Here is a 26,111-nt window from a genome sequence, read left to right on the forward strand (position 1 = left end):
AGATGGATAAAGCATGCCATTTCTGTTTTTCCTTCTTGAGATTTTTTGCTTTTCAGAAACACACACGCTTACACCACTGCCATCTGACACTTCCTGCCATGCTTTCATCTTGAAAACGTGAATTCTATTTCGAGTACTCCAGGCTTACGTTTAAATGACAGTGCCTTAACAAGAGAAAAAAAATTGTGCTGCATTTTCCCTCTTGTTACCTGAAAACATAATGGGTGTACATATATTAAATATATTCTTACAAATGTCCAGTCACGTTTACCAGCTGGAATTCTTTTACTTAATGTGTGGGTATTTGCATTGTGATATTTAATCAAGACATTTATATGAGTAGAAGGTTGTTGATTTAAGACAAATTTGAGAGCCTCTAAAATTAATTGTTGTATGTTTGTCCTTCTGGTGGCTGTGGAAGCTTCATATTTTCTTTGGACATCATTAGACGTCGTAGCTCTTGAAGGACGACTTTAATGCTGTAAGAGTTTTGCCATTTTGCTAACACTGGTATGCTCCGTGCATCCACCTGCAAGGGGAGAAGAGCACAGCTGACCTCTGGGTTTGAAGGATCACAACACCACCTTTCTGGCAGACTTTTAACTTTGGAACATTCACGGCCTGACACTATTTTCAGAAAAACTACACTACGTAATTATAGGTTCACACTTAGCATAACATTTAGGGAAAATACATTCCTTCCTTAACAGATGTTTCCTAAAAATCTAGATCTTGTGTGTGTTTTTCTGTATTTTATAATAAACAGTTAGTGAACTTTGGTCATCAAAAATAAACACTATATTAAACTACTACTCTGTAAACGTACTGACCAATTCTGTCTTGATGAGACATTGCTGGACGGTCCCTCTCCATCTCTAGTGCCATTAGCGAAAATCTGGCAATTATGGCCCATACAGAGATGTGAGAACTGCTGACCTGATCTCTGCTTTCAGATTTTTTCTTTCCAATGTATTCTATGCACTATCCTACAAGAGCTAAAAAGGGCAGCAAGTGGCATGATGGGTTAGGGGCGCCAGACTCCCACATGGCCGACTGAGGTTCGAGTCCCGGACCTAGCGGCTTGCTTTCTCACTTTCTCTCTCCCACCCCACTCTATCCCTCTCTGGTCAAATTAAAATAACTAAATAAAATTTTTAAATAAATAAATAAATAAATAATGAAATAGCCTTAAGCAAGGACAAAAAGAATGGGCAGGAGCTCCTTTAAAGCCCCATCACCTGGGACCAGCAGGTGGCGTGGTGATTAAGGCGCTGGACACTCCACATGGCCGACCAGGGTTCGAGTCCTGAATCTGGTGGCTTGCTTTCTCACTTCCTCTCTCTCAACCTCTGTCTCTCTCTGGTCAAATTTTAAAAAATATAAATGAATGAATAAATAAAAATAATTTAAAAAAAAAAAAAAAGCCCCATCACCAAGTAACTATCAGCAACTGACCTCAGTTACAGGGCCTGAAAAACCCTATCCACAGAGCTTTCCTTTATCAGACCTCAGGGCTCGCCCTCCCCCACTTCCACCCTGGTCTGAATGGGGCAAACAAGGTGACCAAAATACTTAAGTAGACAAGCTGGGAAATGAGAGATCCAAAGTGGTGTTGAAAGGCTCCAACATATATGCCTGGGAGTCCAGAAAGCCACAAACATGTAGAGGCTTTGCATGGGCTCACAAAAGACCTTGGAGGGCCATAAACTCTCAGCAACACATAAGATTATACAACAAGCAAGATTTACTCCAAAATGAAAGATAGGCTCAATATTTAATTAAATCAGAGTAATACACCATATTAACAGAACAAACAAAAACCATGATCATCTCAGTAGATGTAAAAAACATTTGACAAAATCTGACAACCTTTTATGATATAAATGGTCAAGAAACTGGAAATGGAAAGGAACTGCCTTCAACATACAGCTAACAGCATACTTAAAGGTAAAAAACAAATGCTTCCCTCCTAAGATCAGGAAGTAGACATGGATATTCATTCTTATCTTCCTATCATACTGCCTGAGAGGACAATTAGACAAGATGAAAAAGAGATCAGATCGGAAAGAAAGAAGTAAAAATGTCTCTAGTTGCAGATTACATCATCTTATATACAGATAATTCTAAGAAATCCACTGACAAAACTATCAGAGTTCAGCAAGGCTAAAGGATACGAGATATACATACAAAAGCTGATTTCTGTTCACTTGCAGAAACAATTTGGAAGCAAAATAATGCCATTTGCAATATGATAAAAAGGAATACACATGTAAAAAAATTAACAGAAGACTTTGTAAGATAATATTCCTCAAACTAATGTATAGATGCAACAGCGTCCCTATCAAAATTTCAACTACAGGGAACCAGCAGTTACCATAATGGCTATGTCGCTGGATTCCCACGTAGTCGACCGCGGTTCACGTCCTGGACCTGGTGGCTTAGAACTCACACCGGGCGCGTGTGTGTGCGTGCCCAAGATCCCGAGAGGAGAATGGAGGGGAAAGGACTGCGGCATGGCCATCCCCCCCGGGGGGTGATTTCTCGCTTTCTGTCTCTATGTCTCTGTCTGTCTGGCGAATGCACGCACCCTATAGCAAAAACCTCTCAAAAAAAAAAAATTTCAACTACAAACTTTTAACAAGCAAAATGATAGTGACTGAATGTTTAAAAAAAATAATGAGATGGCACCATCAGTTGGCGTAATGCCTATGTCACTAGACTCCCATGTCGTTGACTGCGGTTCAAGTCCCAAACCCGGCAGCTTAAAGTCCGGCTGAGCACACGTGTGTGCATGTGTGTCCAAGATCCCGAGAGGAGGGACCAGAAGTTAGCATACTGGCTATGTCGCTGAACTCCCAAGTAGTCGACCGTGGTTCGAGTCCCAGACCCAGAGGCTTAAACTCACGCTGGGCGCGTGTGCGTACATGCCCAAGATCCCGACAGGAGAAAGAAGAAGGGATTGCAGCGTGGCCATGCCCCCGGGGGGTGATTTCTATCTCTGTCTCCTTCTGTCTCTGTCTGTCTTTCTGAGGAGCGCAAATGCCCTGTAGCAAAAACCTCTTTAAAAAAAAAAGATCCCGAGAGGAGAATTGAAGGAGAAGGGATTGTGGTGTGTCCATTCCCCATGGGGGGGAGGGGGAGGTGTGATTTCTCACTTTCTGTCTCTCTTTTGTCTTTCTGGTGAGCGCGTGCACCCTCTACAGCAAAAACCTCTCCCAAAATAAATAAATAAATAAAAGTAAAATAATAGTGATCTGGGGGGAAATGATAAAAAGCTATTTGATGATGTGGATAGTAATGTCTTTGTCTTGACTAACATGCATGGTATTCCTTCTGGAAAAAGAAATGCAATACACTGTAAAGCTATATGTGATTCAATGTAATATAAACAAGATTATAATAAAAAAAATTTCAACTACAGAGGCCAGCAGGTAGTATTGTGGTTAAGACACTGGACTCTCATATGGCCAACAGGAGTTCAAGTCTTGGAGCTGGTAGCTTGAAAAATCACACTAGAGGTGTGTGCGTACGTGCCCAAAATCCCAGAAGAATGGAGGAAAAAGGAGAAATCACCCTCTCACTTTCTGTCTCTTTCTTGCTCTGTCCCTCTGGTGACCGCACATACCCTACAGCAAAAAATCTCGCTAAAAAAAAAAAAAAAATGCATGTGGCGCACACCTCAGGAAAACCAGGTCTTCTCAGTATGAGCTGCCCGCTCGCCTTGTGCTTTGTGCTCCTTGCTTTGTGCTTTGCAAAGCAAGCAAAGCTGTACTTGTCTTCATCACACCATGTGCCTATCGTTTGGTTTATAGTGCTTAAATGAGCCAGCAGTATTTGAGTTCAGTCACAGTCTTTGGGCAACAGCCTGTGAGAAAAGAAGCCCTCAATCCCTAAGCCCAGAAGGAACTGAATTATCCAATGATTGCATGAGGGAGCTTGGACATGGATCCTCCTTCAGTGCAGGAGACCAAACAAGTAACATCTTGATTTCAGGCTGTGGGAGACTCTTGGCTAAGCTGAACCCACATTCCTCACTCCAAACACTAGGAGGCAAGAAATGTTTTCTATTTTAAACTGCTTTTATAAAATAGGCGAAGAATCTGAATAGACATGTCTCCAAAGAAGAAAAAAGTAGCCAATAAACATCTGAAAAGATGCTCAGTATCAAATGCACATCAAAACCACAATAAGACACCATTCACACCCACTAGGATGGCTAGAATCAAAGACAGACAAGGGGCCAGCAGGAGGCATGGTGGTTAAAGGCACTGGATACCCACAGGGCTGACTTCAGTTCAAGGCCTGAACCTTGTGGCTCGCTTTCTCACTCGCCCTTTCTCTCTGTCTCTCTCTGGTCAAATAAAAAAATAACAACAAATTAAATAAACATTTAAAAAATAACCTTAATATTGTTTTTAAAAAAAGGCAGACAGGGCGTGGTGGCACCCGCCCTATGGCAAAAACCTATGGAGGCTGGAGGATTGTGGCATCGAGTCCATCTCACTCTCTCTCTCTCTCTCTGTCTCTCTCAGCCAGTGCACGATTTTTTGGGAACCAGCAATTAGCGTAATGGCTATGTCGCTGGACTCCCACGTAGTCGACTGCAGTTCGAGTCCCGGACCCGGTGGCTTAAAACTCACGCCGAGCACGTGTGCGTGCGTGCCCAAGATCCCGAGAGGAGAATGGAGGAGAAGGGATTGCGGCGTGACCATCCCCCCTGGGGGGTGATTTCTCGCTTTCTGTCTCTATGTCTCTGTCTGTCTGACGAGCGCACACACCCTATAGCGAAAAAAAACTCTCCAAAAAAAAAAAAAAGGGGGGCAGACAATAAGCAGTATTAACAAAGATGGGGCAAAGTTCAAACCTTCATACACTATCATTGGGAATGTAAAATGGTCCGTTTGCTTTAGAATACAGTCTGGCAATTCCTCAAAAAGTCAAACACAGAGTTAGGATATGACCCAACATTTCAAATAACAGGTATATGTCAAAAAAATAAATAAAAATATGTGCCCACACAAAAATAGCAGCATGATAGTCGAAAGTGAAAAATATAAATGTCCACCAGCAGATGAATGGATAAACAAAATGAGATACACTTGTAGAGTATTACTCAGCAATGAAAAAGAATGAAGTACTGCCTAAGTGCTGGTACACAAGTACAGGGTGATGGGAAGCCACAGGGGAAGGCCCCAGGTCTGCAAGCCAATGACTCCCTGTACACTCTACACCATCCTGCTTGGCTGAGGCTGGGGATGGGTCACAGCATTAGAACCCTGTTAGGGTGCCCACTCCTCCTCTTTCTCTCTCTCTCTCTCTCATGAAAGAAATTAATAAACTTGAAAGATTTAAAAAAAAAAAAAAGAACCAATACATACTGATACAACCTTGAAAGTGTTACATTAAGTCACCAAAGAACACATAGTAGATCATTCCATTCAAATGAAATATCCAGAAGAGGCAGATCTATTCAATACAAAGACGGAAAGTAAAGGAGCAGTAATTGGGGGGTGGGAGGTGGGATCTGACAACTACTGGTGTGGATTCATCTGGGAAGGACAAAATCACAAGGCACAGGTGCTCCCTGTAGAGACACAATGAGAGGGAAAGTGAGCAATCACCCCTGGAGTGGATGGCCACACCTCAATCCCTTTCTCCACTGTCCTCCCAGGATCTTGGGCACACACACACATGCACCCAACGTGATTTCAAGCCATGAGGTCCAGGACTCAAACTGTGGTCACCATGTGGGAATCCAACAACATAACCACTATATCATCTACTGGTCCCAGGGACAAAAGGCTTTAAAATTAGATTGTGGTGGTACCAGCAGATGGCATAATGGTTATAACCACTGGACTTCCACATGTAGCTGACCGCAGTTGAAGTCCTGGACCCGGTAGCTTGAAACTCACACCAGCCACATGAGTACATGTGCCTAAAATCCCGAGAAGAGAATGGAAAAGAAGAGACTGCAGCATGGTCATTTCCCCTGGGGAGTGACTGCTCGCTTTCTGTGTCTCTGTCTCTCACACATACCCTATAGCAAAAATCTTTCTTAAAAATTAAAAAACTGGATTGTGATAATGAGCCCACAATGCTATAAGCACTAAAAATATACTCCACTGTACACTTTCCACTGAAAAGGGTAAGTTGTATGACATGTGAATTTTATCACAATAAAACTGTTTAAAATAAAAAGAAACAGGATCAGCAGATGGTGTAATGGTTACATCGTTGGACTCTCAGGTAGTTGACCACAGTTCAAGTCCTAGAACCACTGGCTTAAAACTCATGTCGGGCAGGACCAGCAGTTAGTGTAACGGCTATGTCACTGGACTCCCATGTAGCCGACGGCAGATCAGGTCCTGGACCCGGTGGCTTGAACTCACACTGGGCGCATGTGCATGCGTGCCCAAGATCCCGAGAGGAGAATGGAGAAGAGACTGCTGTGTGGCCAACCCCCTGGGGGGTGATTTCTCGTTTTCTATCTCTCTGTCTCTCTCTGTCTTTCTGGCAAGCGCACGTGCCCTATAGCAAAAACCTCTCCAAAAAAGAACAACTTCTTTAGCCTATTTTAAATAGACTCCAAAACTGAACAATAGTTTATAAAGTGGAGAGACTACCAAGCTATTTTCAAAGCAGAAACAAATGGTTTCTGCTTCCAGCTGTAAATGGTAGTTAAATAAACACAAGTGATTGCAAATCCTATGATATCAACAAAGTGCACCGAAGAGAGAGAGAGAGAAAGAAAATAAAACAGAAAAGAAAAAGGAAGAAAAAAGCATGGGAAAATAAATACCATGTCATAACAAAATCTGCATCTTTTCAATCTATACTATACAATAACCTCCCAAACTTGAGATCTCCCGCCATATACCACTATAATTTATGCTTTAGAGTGTTAACCACCCACAGGAAAATGCTGCCTAGTTACATCAAAACAAACCAAAATTACTGAATTGACACCCACTAACACTGTTTGTGCACTCTACTGTATTAGGTACTTAACAGCCTCAAAATATATATAAAACTATCCTACCTACCCTGGCACAATCACCAATAGTCAGCATAAAATTCTGTGTTATTTACTACACATAGCAGGGCCAAGAGGTGGAATGCTGGTTAAGAGGCTGGCAGACCACAGTTCAAGTCCCAGACCCGGTGGCTTGAAACACACTGGGCACATGTGCACACATGCTCAAAATCCTGAGAGAAGACTAGAGCAGAAGGGAATGTAACATGGCCATCACACCCCCAGGGTGAGGGGAAGTGACTTCTCACTTTCCCTCTCACTGTCTCTGTCTCTCTCTGGAAAGTATACATGCCCTATGACAAAAACCTTAAAAAACAAATAAGTAATAATCATCTGAATTCTTAGATTATCAATCAAGAGAAAACATATTCACCGTATCCACAGCCTTCAATACAGCCTCCAATAATGAAATGTAGTATGTATTCTTCTATTTTCAAATCCCCACTCCATTCTGGCACTATGAAGGGTTAGAGAGCATGTACATTCACTCTTGTGCACTGCCATGGGCAGACACTGATACAGTCCTGCGGAGGGCAGCACAACGGCATTGGTCAAGAGGATCAGCTCACATCTCAGCACTCTTACCACCGTAGGTGTGTTCCCTAGTGGAGTGCTATGTACTGTGCCAGGCCATGAACTGAGTTTCACTTGAGAGGGAAAATATAAAAAAATTGACAGTAAGGATTTAGAAAGTTGTAAAGCAACTCAACGAAGGAAACTACTTTAAAACCTTGAGCCTGTGGGACTAGTAGATGGCACAGGGTTTAAGGTGATAGACTCTCACAGGACTGACCAGTCTGAGTCCCAGACCTGGCGGCTTGAAACTCACACCAGGGACATTTTCATGCACACCCAAAATCCCAGGAGGAAAACGCAGAAGGGATTACAACATGGCCGTCACCCCGGGGAGTGATTTCTCACCTTCTCTCTCTCTCTCTGTGTCTCTGGCAAGCACAAGCGCCCCACAGCAAAAAATCTCTCTAAACAAAGATGAAAAATGTTGAGCTTAGAGACAGATTTTTGCTACAGGATACGTGCACTTGCCAGAGAGACAGAGACAGAAAGCAAGAAATTACCTCTCAGGGGAAATGGCCACTTCACAATCCCTTCTCCTCTATTCTCCTCTTGGAATTGGGGCACACACGCACCTGGCTTGAGTTTTAAGCCACTGGATCCAGGACTCGAACCATGGTCCACTACGTGGGAGTTCAGCGACATAAGCATTACTCCATCTGCCGGTCCCTGTATTTTTTTATTTCATTTTTCTAGTATTTTATTTTAGTGCACAGAAATATTGATCTACAACAGATTAAAGCCAAATATTGGGTCATCAGAAAAATCATGACACATTTCTTGTTTTTCTATGCAAAACTGTATGACTTTTCCAATGATCCAATAAACCAACAAACAAATACACTGTCCTGAGAAAACACCCCTCAAGTACAAGAATGTTCACTGCAATACTCCTCAGTTAACACAGAAAACAACCTGAATACCCAACAAGAAGAGCAGATATTAAATGATAAAAATGAGTAATCTATTTTTTAAAGAACTGTTTATTTCACTTTATCTATTATTATTATTGTTTTTAATGTGACCAGAGAGAGAAAGTGAAAGTAAGAAAGCAAGCTGCCAGGTATTGGTCTTGAACCTTGGTCGGCCATGTGGGAGTCCAGCACCTTAACCACCTCACCACCTGCTGGTCCCTAGCAATTTATTTTATGACAATATGGATGATCTTGAAAAATTGCTGACATATGTAAAATACTACAGAAAAGTGATACAATAAACACACATGCAGATAACTGTATATGCCTAGTGAAAACACAACAATCATGCATGGAAATGATGAATATCGAACCAAGACGGGGCTACCTCTGAAGAAACAGAAGGGTAAACAGGAGAGAGAAACCCACATGCATGGTTAATTCTACAATGTGGTCTCTGCACTCAAAAGAAAAGGCATTTATCAGGAGTCAGTAGACATTATAATGGTTACGTAGCTGAACTCCCATGTAGCAGTCAACTGTGGTTCGAGTTCCAGACCTGGAGACTTAAACTCAACGCTAGGCACGTAGGTGTGCGTGCATGCCCAAAAATCCCAAGAAGAGAATGGAGCAGATGGGATTGCGGTGTTGCTATCCCACCCCCCGGGGGGGAGTGGAATTTCTCTCTTTCTGCCTGTCTCACTCTCTCTCTCTGGCAAGCGAATGTGCCCCATAGCAAAAATCTCTCTCCTAAAAAAAAAGGCATTTACCATAGGACAAATGTTAAGACTCAACAAAGCCAATTAGCAGGCAGACAGATGTCAGATATGTCAGATGTTGGTTATATTGGGTTGTTGGAAAAATCTTGACGCATTTTTGCATTGAAAAACATGACTTTCCTGACGCCCCAATATATCATTCTCTAAATTTTTCTCCATGTTAGAAGTATTTCTTTTCAAAATGCCAAATTAAAACCAAGAGAGAATAAATGGATAACAATGGCGACCAAAGAAAAAAGGAGCAAAGTGACTATAACAGAGCAGGGGGGGAGGGGTGTGCAGTTCTAATTGGGGAAGTAGGGAAGACTTTTGGGAGAAAGTGGCATTTACACCAGCCAGTGAAGGACCCAGAGATTAGCCACTCACTCAGGGAAGACTTTAAAACACAAAAATGGCATGACACAATTTGTGTTTTAGGCTCCATCCCTCTGGCTGCTTGTTCTATAAACATTAGAGGGAATTTAAAAAAAAAAAAAAAAAGAAAAGAAAAAAAAAATCATCATCATCAATGGGCCAGCCCTATAAAGCAGTGGTTAAGTGCTGTGCACTGGGAGCTGGCTCCCACAGTCAACCATGGTTCAAATCCCAGCCCCAGCCCAGGCAGCTAGAAAAAATATGCTGGGCTCATATGTACACAATGTCCCAAATCCCAAAAGGATGGAGAAGTGGAGGAAAAATTGCAGTGTGTAGGGTCAGCAGGTGGCCTGGTGGTTAAGGCGCTGGACTCCCACATAGCCAACTGCAATTCAAGTCCAAGACCTAGAGGTTTGCATTCTCACTCTCCCTCCCTCTCTCTCTCTGGTGAGCACATGTGCCCTATAGAAAATTTTAAAAGGGGAGGGCAGCAGGTGGCATGCATAGTGGTTAAGGCACTAGACACTCCTACATGGCTGACCACGGTTTGAATCTCGAACCTTGTGGCTTGCTTTCTCACTTCCCTTCTCTCTCTCTCTAGTCAAATTTTCACTAATTAATTAAATAAATAAATAATTCTTTAAAGAAAAAATAATAGCCAAAATTATTACTTATTTATTTTTCTAAAGGATCTGGGTGTGGCAGTATGCATACTGTAGACCCTGGAGGCAGGATGATACAGGATTGTGACAATGGTGAGACCCCACCTAAACAGAAACAAACAAACATGACAGGACTTAATGACAGATGAGTGGGGGAAGGAGTAGAGGGAGAAGCAAAAAGTCAAAAAATGGACCAGAAGCACACGAGCTCAGATAAGGTGACAAAGTTTGTTAGAGGTGGTTCTGAAGTTTAATCCTGAACTTCTTAGCTCCCAAGACAATGTGGAACCTACCTTTAGGACCAATTTTCAGAAGCTATAATATGAAAACAAACCAGTAATTGAGAACAGCTACATCTGTTTACTACATCTGTAGTGAAAGCTAACACAATACCTCCTCATAAAGGCAATGTTATATGTCATAAGAAAAATTTTCTAAACAACTTCTTTTCTGCAAATGTTTCATAATCCTGCTTCTAGCACACCTCTTAATATTAGTTCACCCAGAAATAGGTAAGTACACATGTAATTTCTAGAATAACCACTGAAAGAACAAAAACAGAACAAAAATGTCGAGCACAAAAGTAGGTAAGAAACAAGAAAGACGATCTATTTAAACTTGAACATATCAGTAACTACTACATATTAAATGTAAATGAACTGGGGATGGGACCAGCAGTTAGTGTAATGGCTATGTCGCTGAACTCCCATGTAGTCGTCCACGGTTCGAGTCCCGGACCCGGTGGCTTAAACTCATGCCAGGCATATATGTGTGCATGCCCAAGATCCCAAGAGGAGAATGGAGGAGAAGACATGGCTGTCCAAGTCTCAGACCTGGCAGCTTACATTCTCACTTTCTCTCTCTCTCTGGTCAAATTAAAAAATAACAGTAACAAATAAATAAGTAATTCCTTTTATGTAAATGAGCTAAACACTCCTGGTAACTCAAAAAGATTGAGAAAGCAGAAGAGATTCATTCAGAGCCACTGGGTTGGCGTACCACAGTGAGACAGCAGATCTGGGGAGTGGCCATTAGGTCCAGGGCTGAGGTTTTGTTTGAGATTCCTGCCATACAGTGCACATGCTCACAGGAGACAGAGAGAAAGTGAGATATCACCTTTGCCATTACCCCTAGATAATGGTCCCTTCTCCTCCATTCTCTCCTTGGGATTTTGAGCAAGCACGTACACACGTGCCCAACATGTTTTTCAAGCAACCGGTCTGGGACTTGAACCACAGAGTCAGCCATGGATTCCAGCAACTCAACCACCATACCACCTGCTGACCTTCAGGCTGAGGTTTTTAATGATTTTTCACCTTTCCCTTTACTCAGTGTCAGGCTTTAGGCCACTGCAATCAGTGGGAAGGTATCAGCCCCATCTGGGGCCCAGCCTTGGGCATGCAGAGTAGACTAAGATTGAAGGATGGGGGCTGGCTATGAGTCCAGAACTCAGCATATTGCCAGAAGTGCAGGGGTAGTTAAGCAAGTAAGTAAATGCACTGGAGACCATGGGAGCCAGCTTTTTCAATGTCAGAGGAGAAAATTACAAACATGGAAATGAAGCAGCCTAAAATAAACCCTGCAGTACTGGAATAGAACTGAAGTATTAGTATAAACTCATGCTTTTTAATAGATGATGGACAGGAAGGAAAGAGGGAGGGAGTGAGGGAGGAAAGATGGTATGTGTGCCCCTGGGGTAAATCATTGTTTTGAAATACACTGGTGGGAAGAGGGGACACTAGGGGAGGAGGGGGAGGGACACCAAAGGTGTGAGGACACTGACAGCATCTTACTTCTAAGACGAGTGACTACTCGGCTTCCTACCATGTGAGAGCGCTCTCTTCTGGCACCAAGAGAGCTGCGCTTCAGAATCCTAACATGAACCTAGCAATCTACTCACTGGAAATTCAGTTACTTCTACTTCACTAACTTGTGTGGATCATGTAGAATGAGTCATTTTATCTGCTTCAAAGAGACAGCCAGGCTCAGCCATAACTGTGCCTTTCTCAAAGGAAAGCCCTTCAGGAATACCCATCCTCTAAATCTCACCAAATGTACTTTATATTTTAAGGTCTTTGCCATAGAGTACATATGCTCACCAGAGAAAGACAGTGAGAAGGGAAGTGAGAAATCCGCCCCCAGGAGGGATGGCCACATTACAATCCCTTCTCCTCCATTCTCTCCCTGGGATTTTGGGCAGGCATGCACATGTGGCTGGCGTGATTTTTAAGCCACCAGGTCTAGGACTCGAATCACAGTGGGCCATGGAGGAGTCGAGTGCCATAACCATTACACCACCTGCTGACCCTTGCCAAATGTACCTTAACCCTAAAGAAAAGTAATGGTCATCTTTTCACCAAATTAGGAGTCAACTGAAATATGACCACCGAAACAATAAATAAAATCCTAAGTGTTATCATCATATGTAGGCAAGTGCATTAAGGTTTTTCAGAATAGACTAGTTTATAAAAGAAAAAGAATATAGTAAGACAAACTCTTTCAGGCTTTCAGCCAAACGAAAGTCCTCTGCTAAAACTTTCTCCTGACTATGCTATATGTTACACAAGAATAAAATGATCATTTTAACTTACCATCCCACTGGAATTATTTATTCCATTCATATTAATTTTTGTTACAAATCTAACTGATGGAGGAGCTTCTGGGTATTTAGGTCCACATTCTACTTTCAGGCTATATATTCTGTTTTCATAATTTGTCTGAAAGGAAAAATAAAAGAATAATTAAAATCACCATACCTAAAATAGCAATGTCCAAGTGCTAATAAAGAAATGCACGGAAGCGAATGACAGTGCTTGTGATTAAGAATTTATTTTCTACTTTCAGGTTAATTTGAACTATGATAAGGGAAAAAATGCAGCAAGCTTTATCTAAAAGAAAATTTATAAAATTAAAATTCTTCTTTGAAGAAATATGTCAATATGATCAGAACTTGTTTTCTGCAGCACAAACATTATGCCTATAACAAATCAGAAAGGAAGACAAACCACTTCAGTTTAGATTAGGTGAAAAGACTTATACTGTGGGGTAAGACTACTTAACTTGTGTCACACACATAAGGGTTCTCATACTTCAGGACAACCCTTTGTATCCCTAATGTGCCAGTATTAATTATTAATAGTGCCTTTTTTCATTCTGAAAGGATCTTGATGGATAACAAATTATATGTTCACCCTACTTATATGGTAATCAATAACTTGAGCAAAAGGGAAACCAACACACTGTACCATCCTGTGGCAATGTAGCATAATTATTTGTTTCCTATTAGCTGTACTTAGATTACCACTTCATTGATTTTGTGATTCACAAAAATCCCATTATTTGAACTGAGATATACAACAGCAAATGTTCACACATCATTTTAAAATAAGATTCCTTATAATAAAGTTTAATTAACATCACCACCTTATAAAACATCCATTTCAAAGCTATGAAACTTAAAGCTTCTAGATTATTCAGGGCTTATTTTCATGCCTACGATTAACACTTTTTCTCCTTATGGCTTTTATTTACTTGGTTAACTTATTAGTGTACTACTAAAACAAGAAATGAAAAATAAAGTGACAATTTTAATACCTTCTGGATCCTGTATAAAACTCAAAAGAAAAGAAGCTAATCACTTTATAGATCTCACTTAACTGAACGGATCTCTTTTCCATAAATGTGATTTACACCCTAGTGGAGGTCAGATTTGCAATATTAAACCACTGTAATGTGTAATAACATTCATGCAACAATCCTGCCAGAGGGCTCATGTGCTCTTGAGAGAGAGTAAGCACTGCCCAATGGGGCATGGTCATCTGATAATCCCTCCTTCTTCATTTCTCTATACTGTCTCGATTTGGCGCTCACAAACCCCTAGTGTTTTACAACCCCCCAGGGCCAGGATCCAAACTATAGTCAGCCATGTAGGATTTGGCTCTCTTAAATACTAGGCCATAAGGCCAGCCCCCTATGCATATGTTATCAAATATTTCAACATTTAAAAAGGAGCTGTTAAAGCTTATCAAAATTTCCCCCCCCTTTGGGTAGAAGTTTATGCCTTAAGACACGTGTGCTCACTTGGAAGAGGGGAGAGGTAAAGACAGTGAGGCAAAATGAGAAATTACCTCCCAGGGGAGAGGGCCACACCACAATCCCTTCTCCTCCATTCTCCTCCCAGGATCTTGGGTATATATACACACACAGGCCCAGCATGAGTTTTTAAGCCACTGGGTCTGGGACTCAAACCACGGTCAGCCATGTGGGAGTCCAGTGACACAACCGCTACGCCATTTGTTGGTCCCAAAAGTCATCAAAGTTTAACAACAAACAAATATGAAGGATACATCAGCTCGTGCACACGCTCTCTCTCTCTCTCCTCTCTCTCTCTCTCTCTATACACACACACACACACATACACACACACACACACACACACTATATGTGTATATATAGAGATACAGATAACTGTATCTCTATATGTACATGCATGTATATATCTAGAGTGCTGGTATAGCTTTCATATATATGAGTGAATATATGTACATACACACACGTGTATATGTGAGTATATACACACATATATGTGCATATAAGAAAATATGTTTTATATATGAGTATATATAATATATATGAGTGTATATATATACATACACATATATACATGCATGTGTGTATGTGTATGAAAATACATATATATATAAATGACTAACACAGATCTCAGAAGATCACCTAGGGGGCCAGCAGGTCGCATGGCAGTTAAGATGCTGGACTTCCACATGGCCAACTGTAGTTCAAGTGCTGGACCTGGGGGCTTGCTTTCTCACTTTCCTTCACTCTCTGGTGAATTAAAATAATAAATAAATAAAATTAAATAAGTATTTTTTTTAAGATCATCTTCCCTTGGTTCTCCAATCACATCACACTATTCAGAGACTGTGCATTAAAAAAAAATAAAAATAAAAAATGGACCATCCATGGTGGCAGAGCATTAACCCAATGCTCTATCATGCTGAGAAGTGTGTATGCCTGGCAGACATATGTCATCATTCTGACTAGCTGAGCCTGGGGATGGATCACAGCATGAAGATACAATGTTAAGGGTGACTCTCTCTCTCTCTGTCTTCCTTTGTTATGGAAGAAATAAACTTCAAAAAAAGTACTGACCCAGTTATGTTGGCACAGCAGCAGCTTAACACTCTGCAATGCTGGAAGCCATTCAGAAGATCAGGTTGACCTGTACATGCCAGGTATACACATATACATGCAAAATAAGACTAGGTAAAATAAACTAATATTGGGCCAGCAGGTAGTGTGGTGGTTAAGGCACTGGATCCCACAAGGTCAACTACAAGGTTCAAATCCTGGATCTGTTATCTTAAAAATCATGCCAGACACATGTGTTACCAAATCCTGAGAGGAGACTGGAGAATGAACTGGAGTATGGCCATTACCCCCGAGAAGAGGGATTTTTCACTGTCTGTCTCTGGCAAGTGCATGCACCCTCTAGCAAAAAAGAAAAGAAAAGAGAGGGGAGGAAGAGAGAAGAAAAGACAAAGAGGAAGAGGGAAAAAAAAAGAAATGAAAAAAGAGAAGAGGAGGAGAGGAGGAAAAAGGAAAGGGGACAGGAAAAGGAAGGAAAGTGAAGGGAAGAAAAGAAAAGAAAGAAAAGGGGGAGAGGAAGGAAGAGAGGGAGGGAAGGGAGAAAGAGAAAGGGGAGAAGGGGGGAGGGGAAGGGAGGGGAGAAACAAAACAAAACTAGTATTTACTAGGTCAAGTCTGGTACTGCCTCAGTTAATCCAGACTGGCTAAAAGGCTGGCAAAGAAAGTGCAGATCATGGTGGGAGTCCTAGCTGATTGTACGTCGGTTGTCTTTTGTCTCTTTATCCCCTTCTCTCTTTCTGTCACGAAACAAATAAAACTTGAAAAAAATTATGACTGCCTGTCCCCTGCTCAAACTCTGTATATTAAAAATACTCAAAAATTATTCAACTACACTATGATAAGCATCTTTCCTGGGCATTTATGCCAAGGAAATGGAAGCGAACATACGTTCACAAAAAGATTTCTACAGGAATGTCCATAGCAGTGTCAGTAAGATCAGTTAGAAAGCCAATAAAATGCCCATGGAAAGGACGAGTGCTACAGGTTATGACCTAACCACACAGCAGAACACTACTCGGCACTAAAAAGAAACACAAACCCACACCTGCTGCAACACCAGCGGGTCACTTGGGCATCATGCTGCCTAAAGTAGCAGCACTACAGTGTACGGCTCTATTCATCACAGTTCTACTGTTTTGAGTGCTGGAAGCAAGGGAAGCTGGAAAAGGGTTGGGTGGGAGCAAGGGGATGCTTCCTGGAAGGACATTAATGCTCTGTACCTCAACAAAAGTACAAGTAACAGGTACATATGTCAATTAATGGCAGAACTGGATATTTCGCTATACGTAAATCCTACCTTAAGTATTTAAAGGTAAAAATCCTTAAAACTAGCCTGTAAATCAAATTCAATGCTTAGAGTGAACATTACCATAACCTTTAAAACCTTCAATAAATGGAGCTGGCAGGTGGCATGGTGGTAAAGGGGCTGAACTCCCATACAGCCAACCCCAGTCTGAGTTTCAGACCTGGACACTTGCTTTCTCACTTTCTCTCAAATTAAAAATAGTAATAATAAATGAAATTACATAAGTAATTTTTTAAAAACCTTTCATTCATTTGATCACTTCCACATTTTAAATGAAAAGCCAAGTCTTTCTGGAGGCCAGCAGGTGGTGTGAAGGTGAAGGTCTTCACGTGGTCAGCCACAAAGTCTCAGACACTGTGGCCTGAAAATCACACCAGATGCATGTGTATGCATGGCTAAAATCTCAGAGAAGAATGGAAAACTGACTATGGCATGGCCACCCCAACCCCAGGGAGTGATTTCTCACTTTCCCTCGGTCTCTCTCTGGCAAACACACACACTCTACGGCAAAAACCTCTAAAAAAAAAAAAAATAATAAAATAAAATAATAAAGCCAAGTCTTTCTGTTATCTAAGAAAACCAAGAGCAAAATAAAAATGAAAGTAATAGTTAAAAGGAACTACTGTTTACTAAGCTAGATATTCCCTTATTAATCATTATTTTATCCTCACAACTGAGTAAGACGTAGAACCTCTACTTACATGTGAGCAAACTTAAAAAAGTTACTAACTACAACCAGTAGATGGTGGTAGTGGTCATGTCACTGGACTCCCACATAGTCAACTGTAGTTCGAGCCCCAGACCCAGTGACTTAAAACTCATACCAGAATCCAAAATGTATGTGATAGCATCTAGGCAGGCCTCCTCAGTGAGTCCACACTTGGGGCCTGGGGTCAATTTTGGAAATTTCAACACTTTGTCTCCTGGGCAGCCTGAGCTTAGAGAGCCTTGAGCCTGGTCTTAGCAGGTCTCCTTGGATGAGTCCGCACTTGGAGCCTTGGAACAACTTTGGAATTTTCACCACTTTGTCTCTCACCACTCTGGCAGCCTGGGCTCGCCCTGACCACCCACCAGGAGACTTGAGTATGGTCTAGGCAGGCTTCCTTGAGTGGGTCCACAATTGGAGCCTGGGAGCAACTTTGAAACTTTTCCCACTCTGTCACCTACAGTTCTGGTGGCCTGGGCTCATCCCACCCATCTCCTATGAGATCTGAGCAGGGTCTTGGCAAGCCTCCTGGGGTGAGTACACACACAGGGCCTCGGAGCAACTTAGGAACTTCTGGTGCACCAATTTACATGCTGCAACTTGATCCTCTTCACTAAGTTATGTCTCCTTAGCTTGCTACCACCTCACCAAGAGCTGAACATTTGGTGGAGGAGCCAACCACCTGTAGTTACACATAACTGCCTTGACCTGGGAGACAGAGTCCTCCAATAGGAACCGAATCTACTTCAATAAATAGAAAAATGTGAATAGTGCAACAGATGACTAGAAACCAGCACAGATTTCTAAGAAACATGAGAAAACAAGTGATAACTCTCCCCCAGGTGAGCATAGTAGTCCTTCACCAACAGTGGATAGCAGAGAAAAATACAGACAATGCAGACAAGGAAAGAATGGGAAAATGTATTCAAAATGTTAAAAGAAAAGCAATTTCAACCAAGAATACCATATCCAGCAAGATTATCCTTCAAATGGAAAGAATAATAAAACTATTTAAAAGTATTCTCAGATAAACAAAAACAAAGAATTCACCAATACTAGACCAGCCCTAGAGGAAGTAACACTCTCTACAGGAATGTTATATCAGGATAATGAAAAAGAAACAAACAGAAATAGGAGAACAAAAAACCATTGAGAAAATGGCTAGCAAAATGACACAGATAAATCCAAAATATCAATAACAATGAATGTTAACAGATTAAAATCTCCCATAAAAAGACACAGACTGGCTGAATGGATACAAAACAGAAGCCATCTATATGCTGCTTACAAGAAATACACCTCGATGATAAGGACATACATAGGCTGAAAGTGAAGGGCTGGAAAAAGATATTCCATGCAAATGGAAACCAAAAAAAAAAAAAAAAAGCTGAAGTAGCAATACCATTACCAGACAAAACAGATTTTAAAATGAAAGCTGTAAGAAGAGACAAAGAAGGATATTATATAGTACTAGACCTAACACTTGTAAATATCTATGCACCCAACACTGGAGCACCTAAATACATCAAAGAGAGACTGTTGGACCTCAAAGGAGAGAGAGACTGCAACACACTAACTGTAGAGGATCTTAGCACCCCACTGACTCTGTTGGACAGATCATCTATACAAAAAAGAAATAAAGAGATACAGGATCTAAATGATACATGAAATGAACTTTACAGACATCAACAGAATATTTCACCCAACTACTACAAAATACACATCTTTCTCATCCCCACATGGGACATTTTTGAAGACTGACCACATAATAGGATACAAAACAACCCTTTACAAATTCAAAGGTATAGAAACAATATCTAGCATCTTTTCCAATCATGGTATGGAATCAAAATTGCAATCAACTACAGAAAGAGCCCTCGAAAATTCACACACACATAAAAACTAAACAACCTATTCCTAAATGACTTTACAACTACAGAAGAAATTAAGACTGAAATCAAAAGATTCACAGAAACCAATGATAACAAACAAATGTTTATAACCTATGGGACACAGCAAAAGCAGTCAGAAGAGGTAAGTTCATAGCAATTAATGCCCACAAGAAAAAAAGCAGAAAGGGAACAAATAAACAACCTAACAACACAACTCAGGGAACTGGAAAAACAACAACCAAAAAAAAAATCAGGAGAAAATAAATAATAAAGATACGAGCAGAAATAAATTAAATAGAGAATAAAAAAGCCACACAGAAAATAAACAAAACCAAAAGCTGATTCAAGAAGATACACAAAATTGACACACTGTTAGCTAGATTAATCAAGAACAGAGAAAGGAACCGGATTAATCAAATCAGCAAGGAAACAGGCATTATTGCAACAGATACAATAGAAATACAAAATATCATCAATGCCAACAAACAAGAAAACCTAGAGAGATGGACAAATGTCTGGACACATATAAGTTACCAAGATTCAACCAAATAGTCTTCCAACAAGGAAGAGCCCAGATCCCAATGGCTTTACTTCTAAATTCTACAAAACTTTAGAATAAGAACTAACTCCAATTCTCATTAAACTATTTCTAAAAAGGAAGGAACCCTCTCGAATCCATTCTATGAAGCCTCCATCATCTAAATTCCAAAACTAGACAAGGCAATAAAAGAAAACTTCGGGCCAATATCCCTAATGAATATGGATGCAAAAATTCTCAACAAGATACTAGTAAACTGTATTCGACAACATATTAAAAAGAGTATACACCATAACCAAGTAGGCTTTATTCCAGGGATGCAAAGATGATTCAACATATGCAAAACGACAAATATAATACATCACATTAACAAAAGGAAAGATAAAAACCATGAGCATATCAATCACAGAAAAAGCATTCGATAAAATACAACATCCCTTAATGATTTAGACTCTCAGCAAAATCAGCATAGAAGGGACATTCCTCAACACAATAAAAGCCATCAATGAAAAATCCGTAGCTAACATCACTCCCACAGCTAACATCATACTGAAGTAAGTTTTCAGCTTTTCCACTAAAAACTGGAACAAGACAAGACTGCCCACTTTCTCCACTTCTTTTTCTATTTTGAGAGATTTTTGCTATGGGGTGCGTGCGCTCGCAAGACATAGAGAGACAGAGAGACAGGGAGACAAAAAGACAGAAAGCAAAAAATCACCCCCCAGGGGGGATGGCCACACCGCAATCTCTTCTCCTCCATTCTCCTCTCGAGATCTTGGGCATGCATGCACATGCATCTGGTGTGAGTTTAAGCCACTGGCCCTGGGACTCAAACCAGTCGACTACATGGGAGTCCAGCGACATAACCATTACGCCAACTGTTGGTCCCTCCACTCCTTTTTAACATAGTACAGGAAGTTCTAGCCATCGCGATTAAACAAGAGAGTCAAGTAAAAGGCATCCAAATAGGAAAAGAAGTGAAATGATCTCTATTTGCGTATTATATGACGCTATACATAGAAAATCCAAAAGAATCCACAAAAAAATGGAAGTGATAAATGAAAAGTGGCAGGATACAAAATCAACATACAAAAATCTATAACATTTTTATACATCAACAATGGACAAACTGAGACAGAACTGAAGAAAAAAATTTACAATAGCCACAAAACTAGTAAGAGTCTAGAAATAAACCTAACCAGACATTAAAGAAAACTATGAAACTCTAGAAAAAATATATTTCGTTACAAGGAAAACTATGAAACTCTAGAAAAAATATATTTTAAATGAGAAACAAAGCTGTGATAATTAAAACAGTAATGGTATTGGCACAAAAAGAGACAGGTAGACTAATGAAACAGAATTGAGAAAACTCAAATGAACCACAAAACATATAGCCAACTGATGCTTGACAAAGGGCATAAGACAATTCAGTGGGAAAAAGAAAAATCTCTTCAACAAATGGTGCAGGAGAACTGGATATCCACCTGCAGAAGAATTAAACTGGATCCTTACCTCTCACCACTAACAAAAATTAACTCAAAATGAATTGAGGATCTAAACATAAAACCTCAAATTATAAAAATACTGTGGGTAAACACCTGGAGACCTTACAGTAGGTAAAGACCTCCTAAGACGACATCCAAAGCACAGGCAATAGTCCCCAAAATAGACAAATGAGCCTATATTAGGCTGAGAAGCTTATCACAGAAAAAGAAGCAATAAGTAGAGTAAAAAGGCAACCCTCAGAATATATTTGTAAACTATACCTCAGATAAGGGATTGATAACCAGAATGCTCAGGGAACTCAAAGAACTTACCCACATTAAAAAAAAAAAAAAAAAAAAAAATTGATCCAATTAAAAGATGGGGAAAGTAGCTGAATAGATAATTCTCCAAAGATGACCTATGAATGTCCCAAAAGCATATGAAAACATGCTCAACATCACATGTATGATATTTATTGTTTTGTATATGTTGAATGCAAATCAAAATCACAATGAGATACCACTGAATCCCAGTCAGAATGGCTAAAGTTAAAAAAATAAATAATATAAGCGCTGAAAAAATGTGGCACTAGGAAACACGACTCTAGGAAACACAACTCTAGGAAATACGACTTAGCCATAAAAAAACAATGAGACCCTGATAACTGGCATGAAGTGGATGAATATGGAAGACATAATGCTAAGTGAAGCAAGCTAGACTGTGAAAGATATACTTTGTATGTCCTCCCTCAATATATACCGATTATTTGCACTCTCTAGCAGAAACCAAGTCTAGAAGGTATAGTAGCAGGGAGGGCAACAGTAGATACTAGAGATAGTAATAATAAGGGTAATATGGGTATGGGTAATAGAGAGAGGGATGGGAACAGGAAGAAAAAAAATTTTTTTTGTTTAATTGACAAAAAAATGAAAAGCTGGGGACCAGTTAAGGCGCTGGAAACTCTCACATGGCTGACCATGGTTTGAGTCCCGGATCTGGTAACCTGCTTTCTCACTTTTTCTCTCTGAGTGTGCATGTGTGTATGTGTGTGTGTGTCTGGTTAAATCAAAATAAATGATGAATAAATAAAATAAAATTAAGTAATTTAAAAGGGAAAACAATGACTCTTTAAAAATGAAAAGCTATTTTCTGATGATAACGTATATAGTAATGTCTTTGTCTTAACTGACGTGCATGGTATTTGTGCTGGAAGAAAGCAATGGTGTACACTATAAAGCTATATGTGATTAAATGCAAATTAAAATTAATTTTTTTAAAAAATTCATGCCAGGCCCATATGCCTGTGCATCCAAAATCCAAAGGAGAAAAAGGAGAAGGGACTGTAGCATGGCCATCCACTTTGTGGGGTAATTTCTTGTTTTCTGTCTCTCTGACAAACGCATGCACCCTATAGTGAAAAAAAACTCTCTAAAAAAAAGTTATTAACCTTCTAATGCCTACAAATACTGCTTCAGTAAGCTGAACCACAAACACACAGAAAAACAAAACTGCTAATCATATAAATCCAAATAAATACTAGAATAACATTTACAAACTAGAGATCTTAATAATTGACAAAACATTAAAAATAACTATGTAACAATGAGGTAGATTATGGCTAAGTAATTAGGTACAGGTAGCAGAAGAGGAGTCACTTTAAAAACTGAGAGGGGAAAAAAGGACTGTGAGGGGCCAGCAGGTGGCGTGCTGGTTAAAGGTGCTGGACTCCCATATGGCCAACCTCGGTTCAAGTCTTGGACCTGGTGGCTTGCTTTCTCACTTTTCCTCTCTCTCGCCCTCTGTCTCTCTTTGATCAAACTGAAACAATAAAAAAAGTAACAAACAAAATAATCCTTAAAAAAGAAAAAGACTGTGAATGGTAATTCAACCCACTTTTAATGGAAGTCACATTCTTCCCTGCACTATGTCCCTCCGGTCAAAACTAGCACTGTAGCCCTAAGACACAGAAAAAAATAACTGGAGTCAAAATGCAAGGCAAGGTAACACCTAAGTTTGAAATTTTAAATATTCAGCCTAATGGTTACTCTAAGCTGATAAGCCTGACTACACAGAAAATTGCTGCCTCAAAAGATAATCAAAGTCAAGAGGGCCACACTTAGGGGCAAAGAACAATCATAACCCTACCTAAACGATATAAAAATTAATCACTACCCACTACAATTAAATTAACCACTACTAGCCACAACTAGGACCAAAAGGGCACCCATACCACGACCCTAAATGACTTAAGAATTCTTGGGACTCATGAAGAAGGAAAAACTTCATGAGAAATAACCCATGTGAAGTAGGAAACAGAAACCCTTTGAATATAGTTAAGGTATAGGCCCAAGATGAATTCACAAAACAACTTTCAAGTTTTGGGATGAAGACACAATAGCTAAGCTATCACTGAACTGTTGCTCACAGAAACAGCTTACAGAAATGACTTAATGACTGACTTAAGACAGTTTTTCCTGGTCCCACCACAATCCAGGAAGAAAGTAATGGTCTTCACGGCCCAAAACTTTCAGGCAGTCTCCTGACTTTCATACCCATTCTAAAATTAGGAAGAATAACCCCACCATAAGGAAAACACATGCACCACCTGGCAAAAAAAAAAAAAAAAACACAAACTAAGCTCCTCTGACCCAGATAAAAAGCCCTCACTCCAGTTCCTCATTGGCAATCCACTCAGGACCTGCTCTCTGCTTGGAAGCTCTACTTTACCTTTTCTCTTAATAAACTCCACTTGCTTACCTATGTCCCCGTCTCTAATTCTTCATGAGCTGTGGACAAGAACCTAGGTCTCACTAAGGATGCTGGGCCTAATCATCCCTGCACTCCCACATTTTCTACATCAACAGCATGTTAGTTTTCCTAGTATCCTGACTGGATGTGGAAACTCAAAGTAATAAATATTGTACCTTCTAAAGCAAAAACAACTGAGGTGAGAAACCAACCTCTGCTCATTTTATGAACAGGCAACTAAAGGAATGCTGTCAACCACCCACCTTCAAGAGAACAGGACAGAGGGTGCTGCTGCAAAGGAAACGGATCATCAGGTGGTAAGGAAAGTGACTCAGGATGACTGTCATGTCTGCAGGGTATCGCCCTCCTGCCTCTGCCTGGCACCCCAAGGAACAGAGGTGGGACTCTGATGCAATTCAGCACATGCTACCCAAAATATGTCACTTTGGCACTTGAGGAAACAGCAGGAGCAAGGTCTCTCTCACCTTCCCCTCAGCCCTTCTCCCCAGAGGCAGGCCATTCTATGGCCTGTGTTACCCTCCCCCGAAGGAGATCATGAGCCCCTCATTTCAGAAGGGTCCTGCCTTTTACCCAAAGGAAACAAATAAGAATCTGTAAAAAAACAGGCCTTAAGTTTCCCACACTTCATTGTCATTAAATCGTATCTCCCACTACCCACTGGCAAACGCACTGCTGCATTACTGTCCATTCTTCAAGATTAGCACAGAAATACAGTTTCCCTATTTCTTTGGGTAGTCCATTCCCTCGACAGGATGTGGCTATGTCACGATCTTCCTGCCTCAGCCCAAGTAGCTGAGAACACAGGTGCAGGTCACAGTGCCTGGCTCTTTTTCAGACCGGGTCTTACTATGCTACCCAGGACAACTTCAGGCTTGTGATCCTCTTGCTTCATCTTGAGTCAGTGTAATTACAGGTGCCCAACACCACACCCAACTTTTAGGGTGGACCAGAAATCTACCCAGGCCTTCCTTATAATCCAGCCTTCAAAGAATTTATCAACAGCACACTACCCCTAATGGACTGAGGTTCTCATTTCTGAAAATTCTAGTGTCATGTTAAATGTATGCACTTCTCTCTTGTTAAATCTGTCTTTCGTTATAGGAAGAGGTGGGGAAAAAAAGTATTACTGTTTTTCCCCTATCCCTCCAAGACTATGCCCAGAGAGAAGAGGGCCCATGGGGCATCTTGTGCTTATACGTGTGCCCCTGAGCTAGAAAGAGATTAGAGGAGCAGCCTTTACCCACTACTGGGCACAGCTGGGACCTGGAGCTTTCTGCAGTTCAGACACACCAGGAAATCTTCAAGTTCAGAGATACTAGGTCATCCCAGGAGATCCTGCTGGGGATCAAGCAGAAGACTTTCCTCCACATCTAGGAGCTATGCACTGTGTTGGCCCACAAGATCACTGATGAACTCACACACAAGCTCAATACATCCCTGAGGTATAGTTGCTGGAGAAAAAACAAATTTAAATAATTTCAAAATTTATACTCTACCAAATTCTAGTGCCTTAAAACTATTCATTAAGTCAAAATTTCGTAAGTTATAAGCATTTTTTTAACCAAACAAATCACAGTGGTAAAGTTTACAGGCAGTGAAAAATCAAAGCTTTCATTATAAATACCAAGTAATAAAGAATTTACTGTAATATTTACTTTCTTTCTCAAATGTCTTTGGAAAAATAAGAGCAGAGGAAGGGGAGAGGATGACTACTGATTTTAAAGTATGAACAAATTTTATAGAGAAATACCAGAAAATAGCTAGAATGTTGATTAGTTCATTTTTAAAGTTAATATTGCTAATTACATGATCTACTTGCTTTCTGTAATCAAGAGGAAATCTAAACTCTATTCAACAGCAAAATTGGAAGCTGGCAACTAGGATAGAATATCAAAGGCTAAAAAAATACCTTCAAATCTGTGTTCTTCACA

General features: G+C 40.4%; 1 protein-coding gene across 2 annotated transcripts in view; it reads right to left on the reverse strand.

Moving 5' to 3' along the window:
• Window positions 1-6: 6 nt before the first annotated feature.
• Window positions 7-26,111, reverse strand: part of UBE2V2 (ubiquitin conjugating enzyme E2 V2) — an 85,641-nt gene continuing 59,536 nt past the window's right edge. For both annotated transcript variants that reach the window (XM_014584998.2, XM_006170445.3), the window contains exons 3-4: window positions 12,910-13,035; window positions 7-529 (exon numbers count right to left, since the gene is read on the reverse strand). In XM_014584998.2, the coding sequence (XP_014440484.1) occupies window positions 383-529; window positions 12,910-13,035 (273 nt within the window). In that variant the 3' untranslated portion in view covers window positions 7-382. The remainder of the gene's footprint in view (window positions 530-12,909; window positions 13,036-26,111) is intronic.

Source organism: Tupaia chinensis, unplaced genomic scaffold, assembly GCF_000334495.1.
Source record: "Tupaia chinensis unplaced genomic scaffold, TupChi_1.0 Scaffold148488_1, whole genome shotgun sequence".
Taxonomy (NCBI): domain Eukaryota; kingdom Metazoa; phylum Chordata; class Mammalia; order Scandentia; family Tupaiidae; genus Tupaia; species Tupaia belangeri.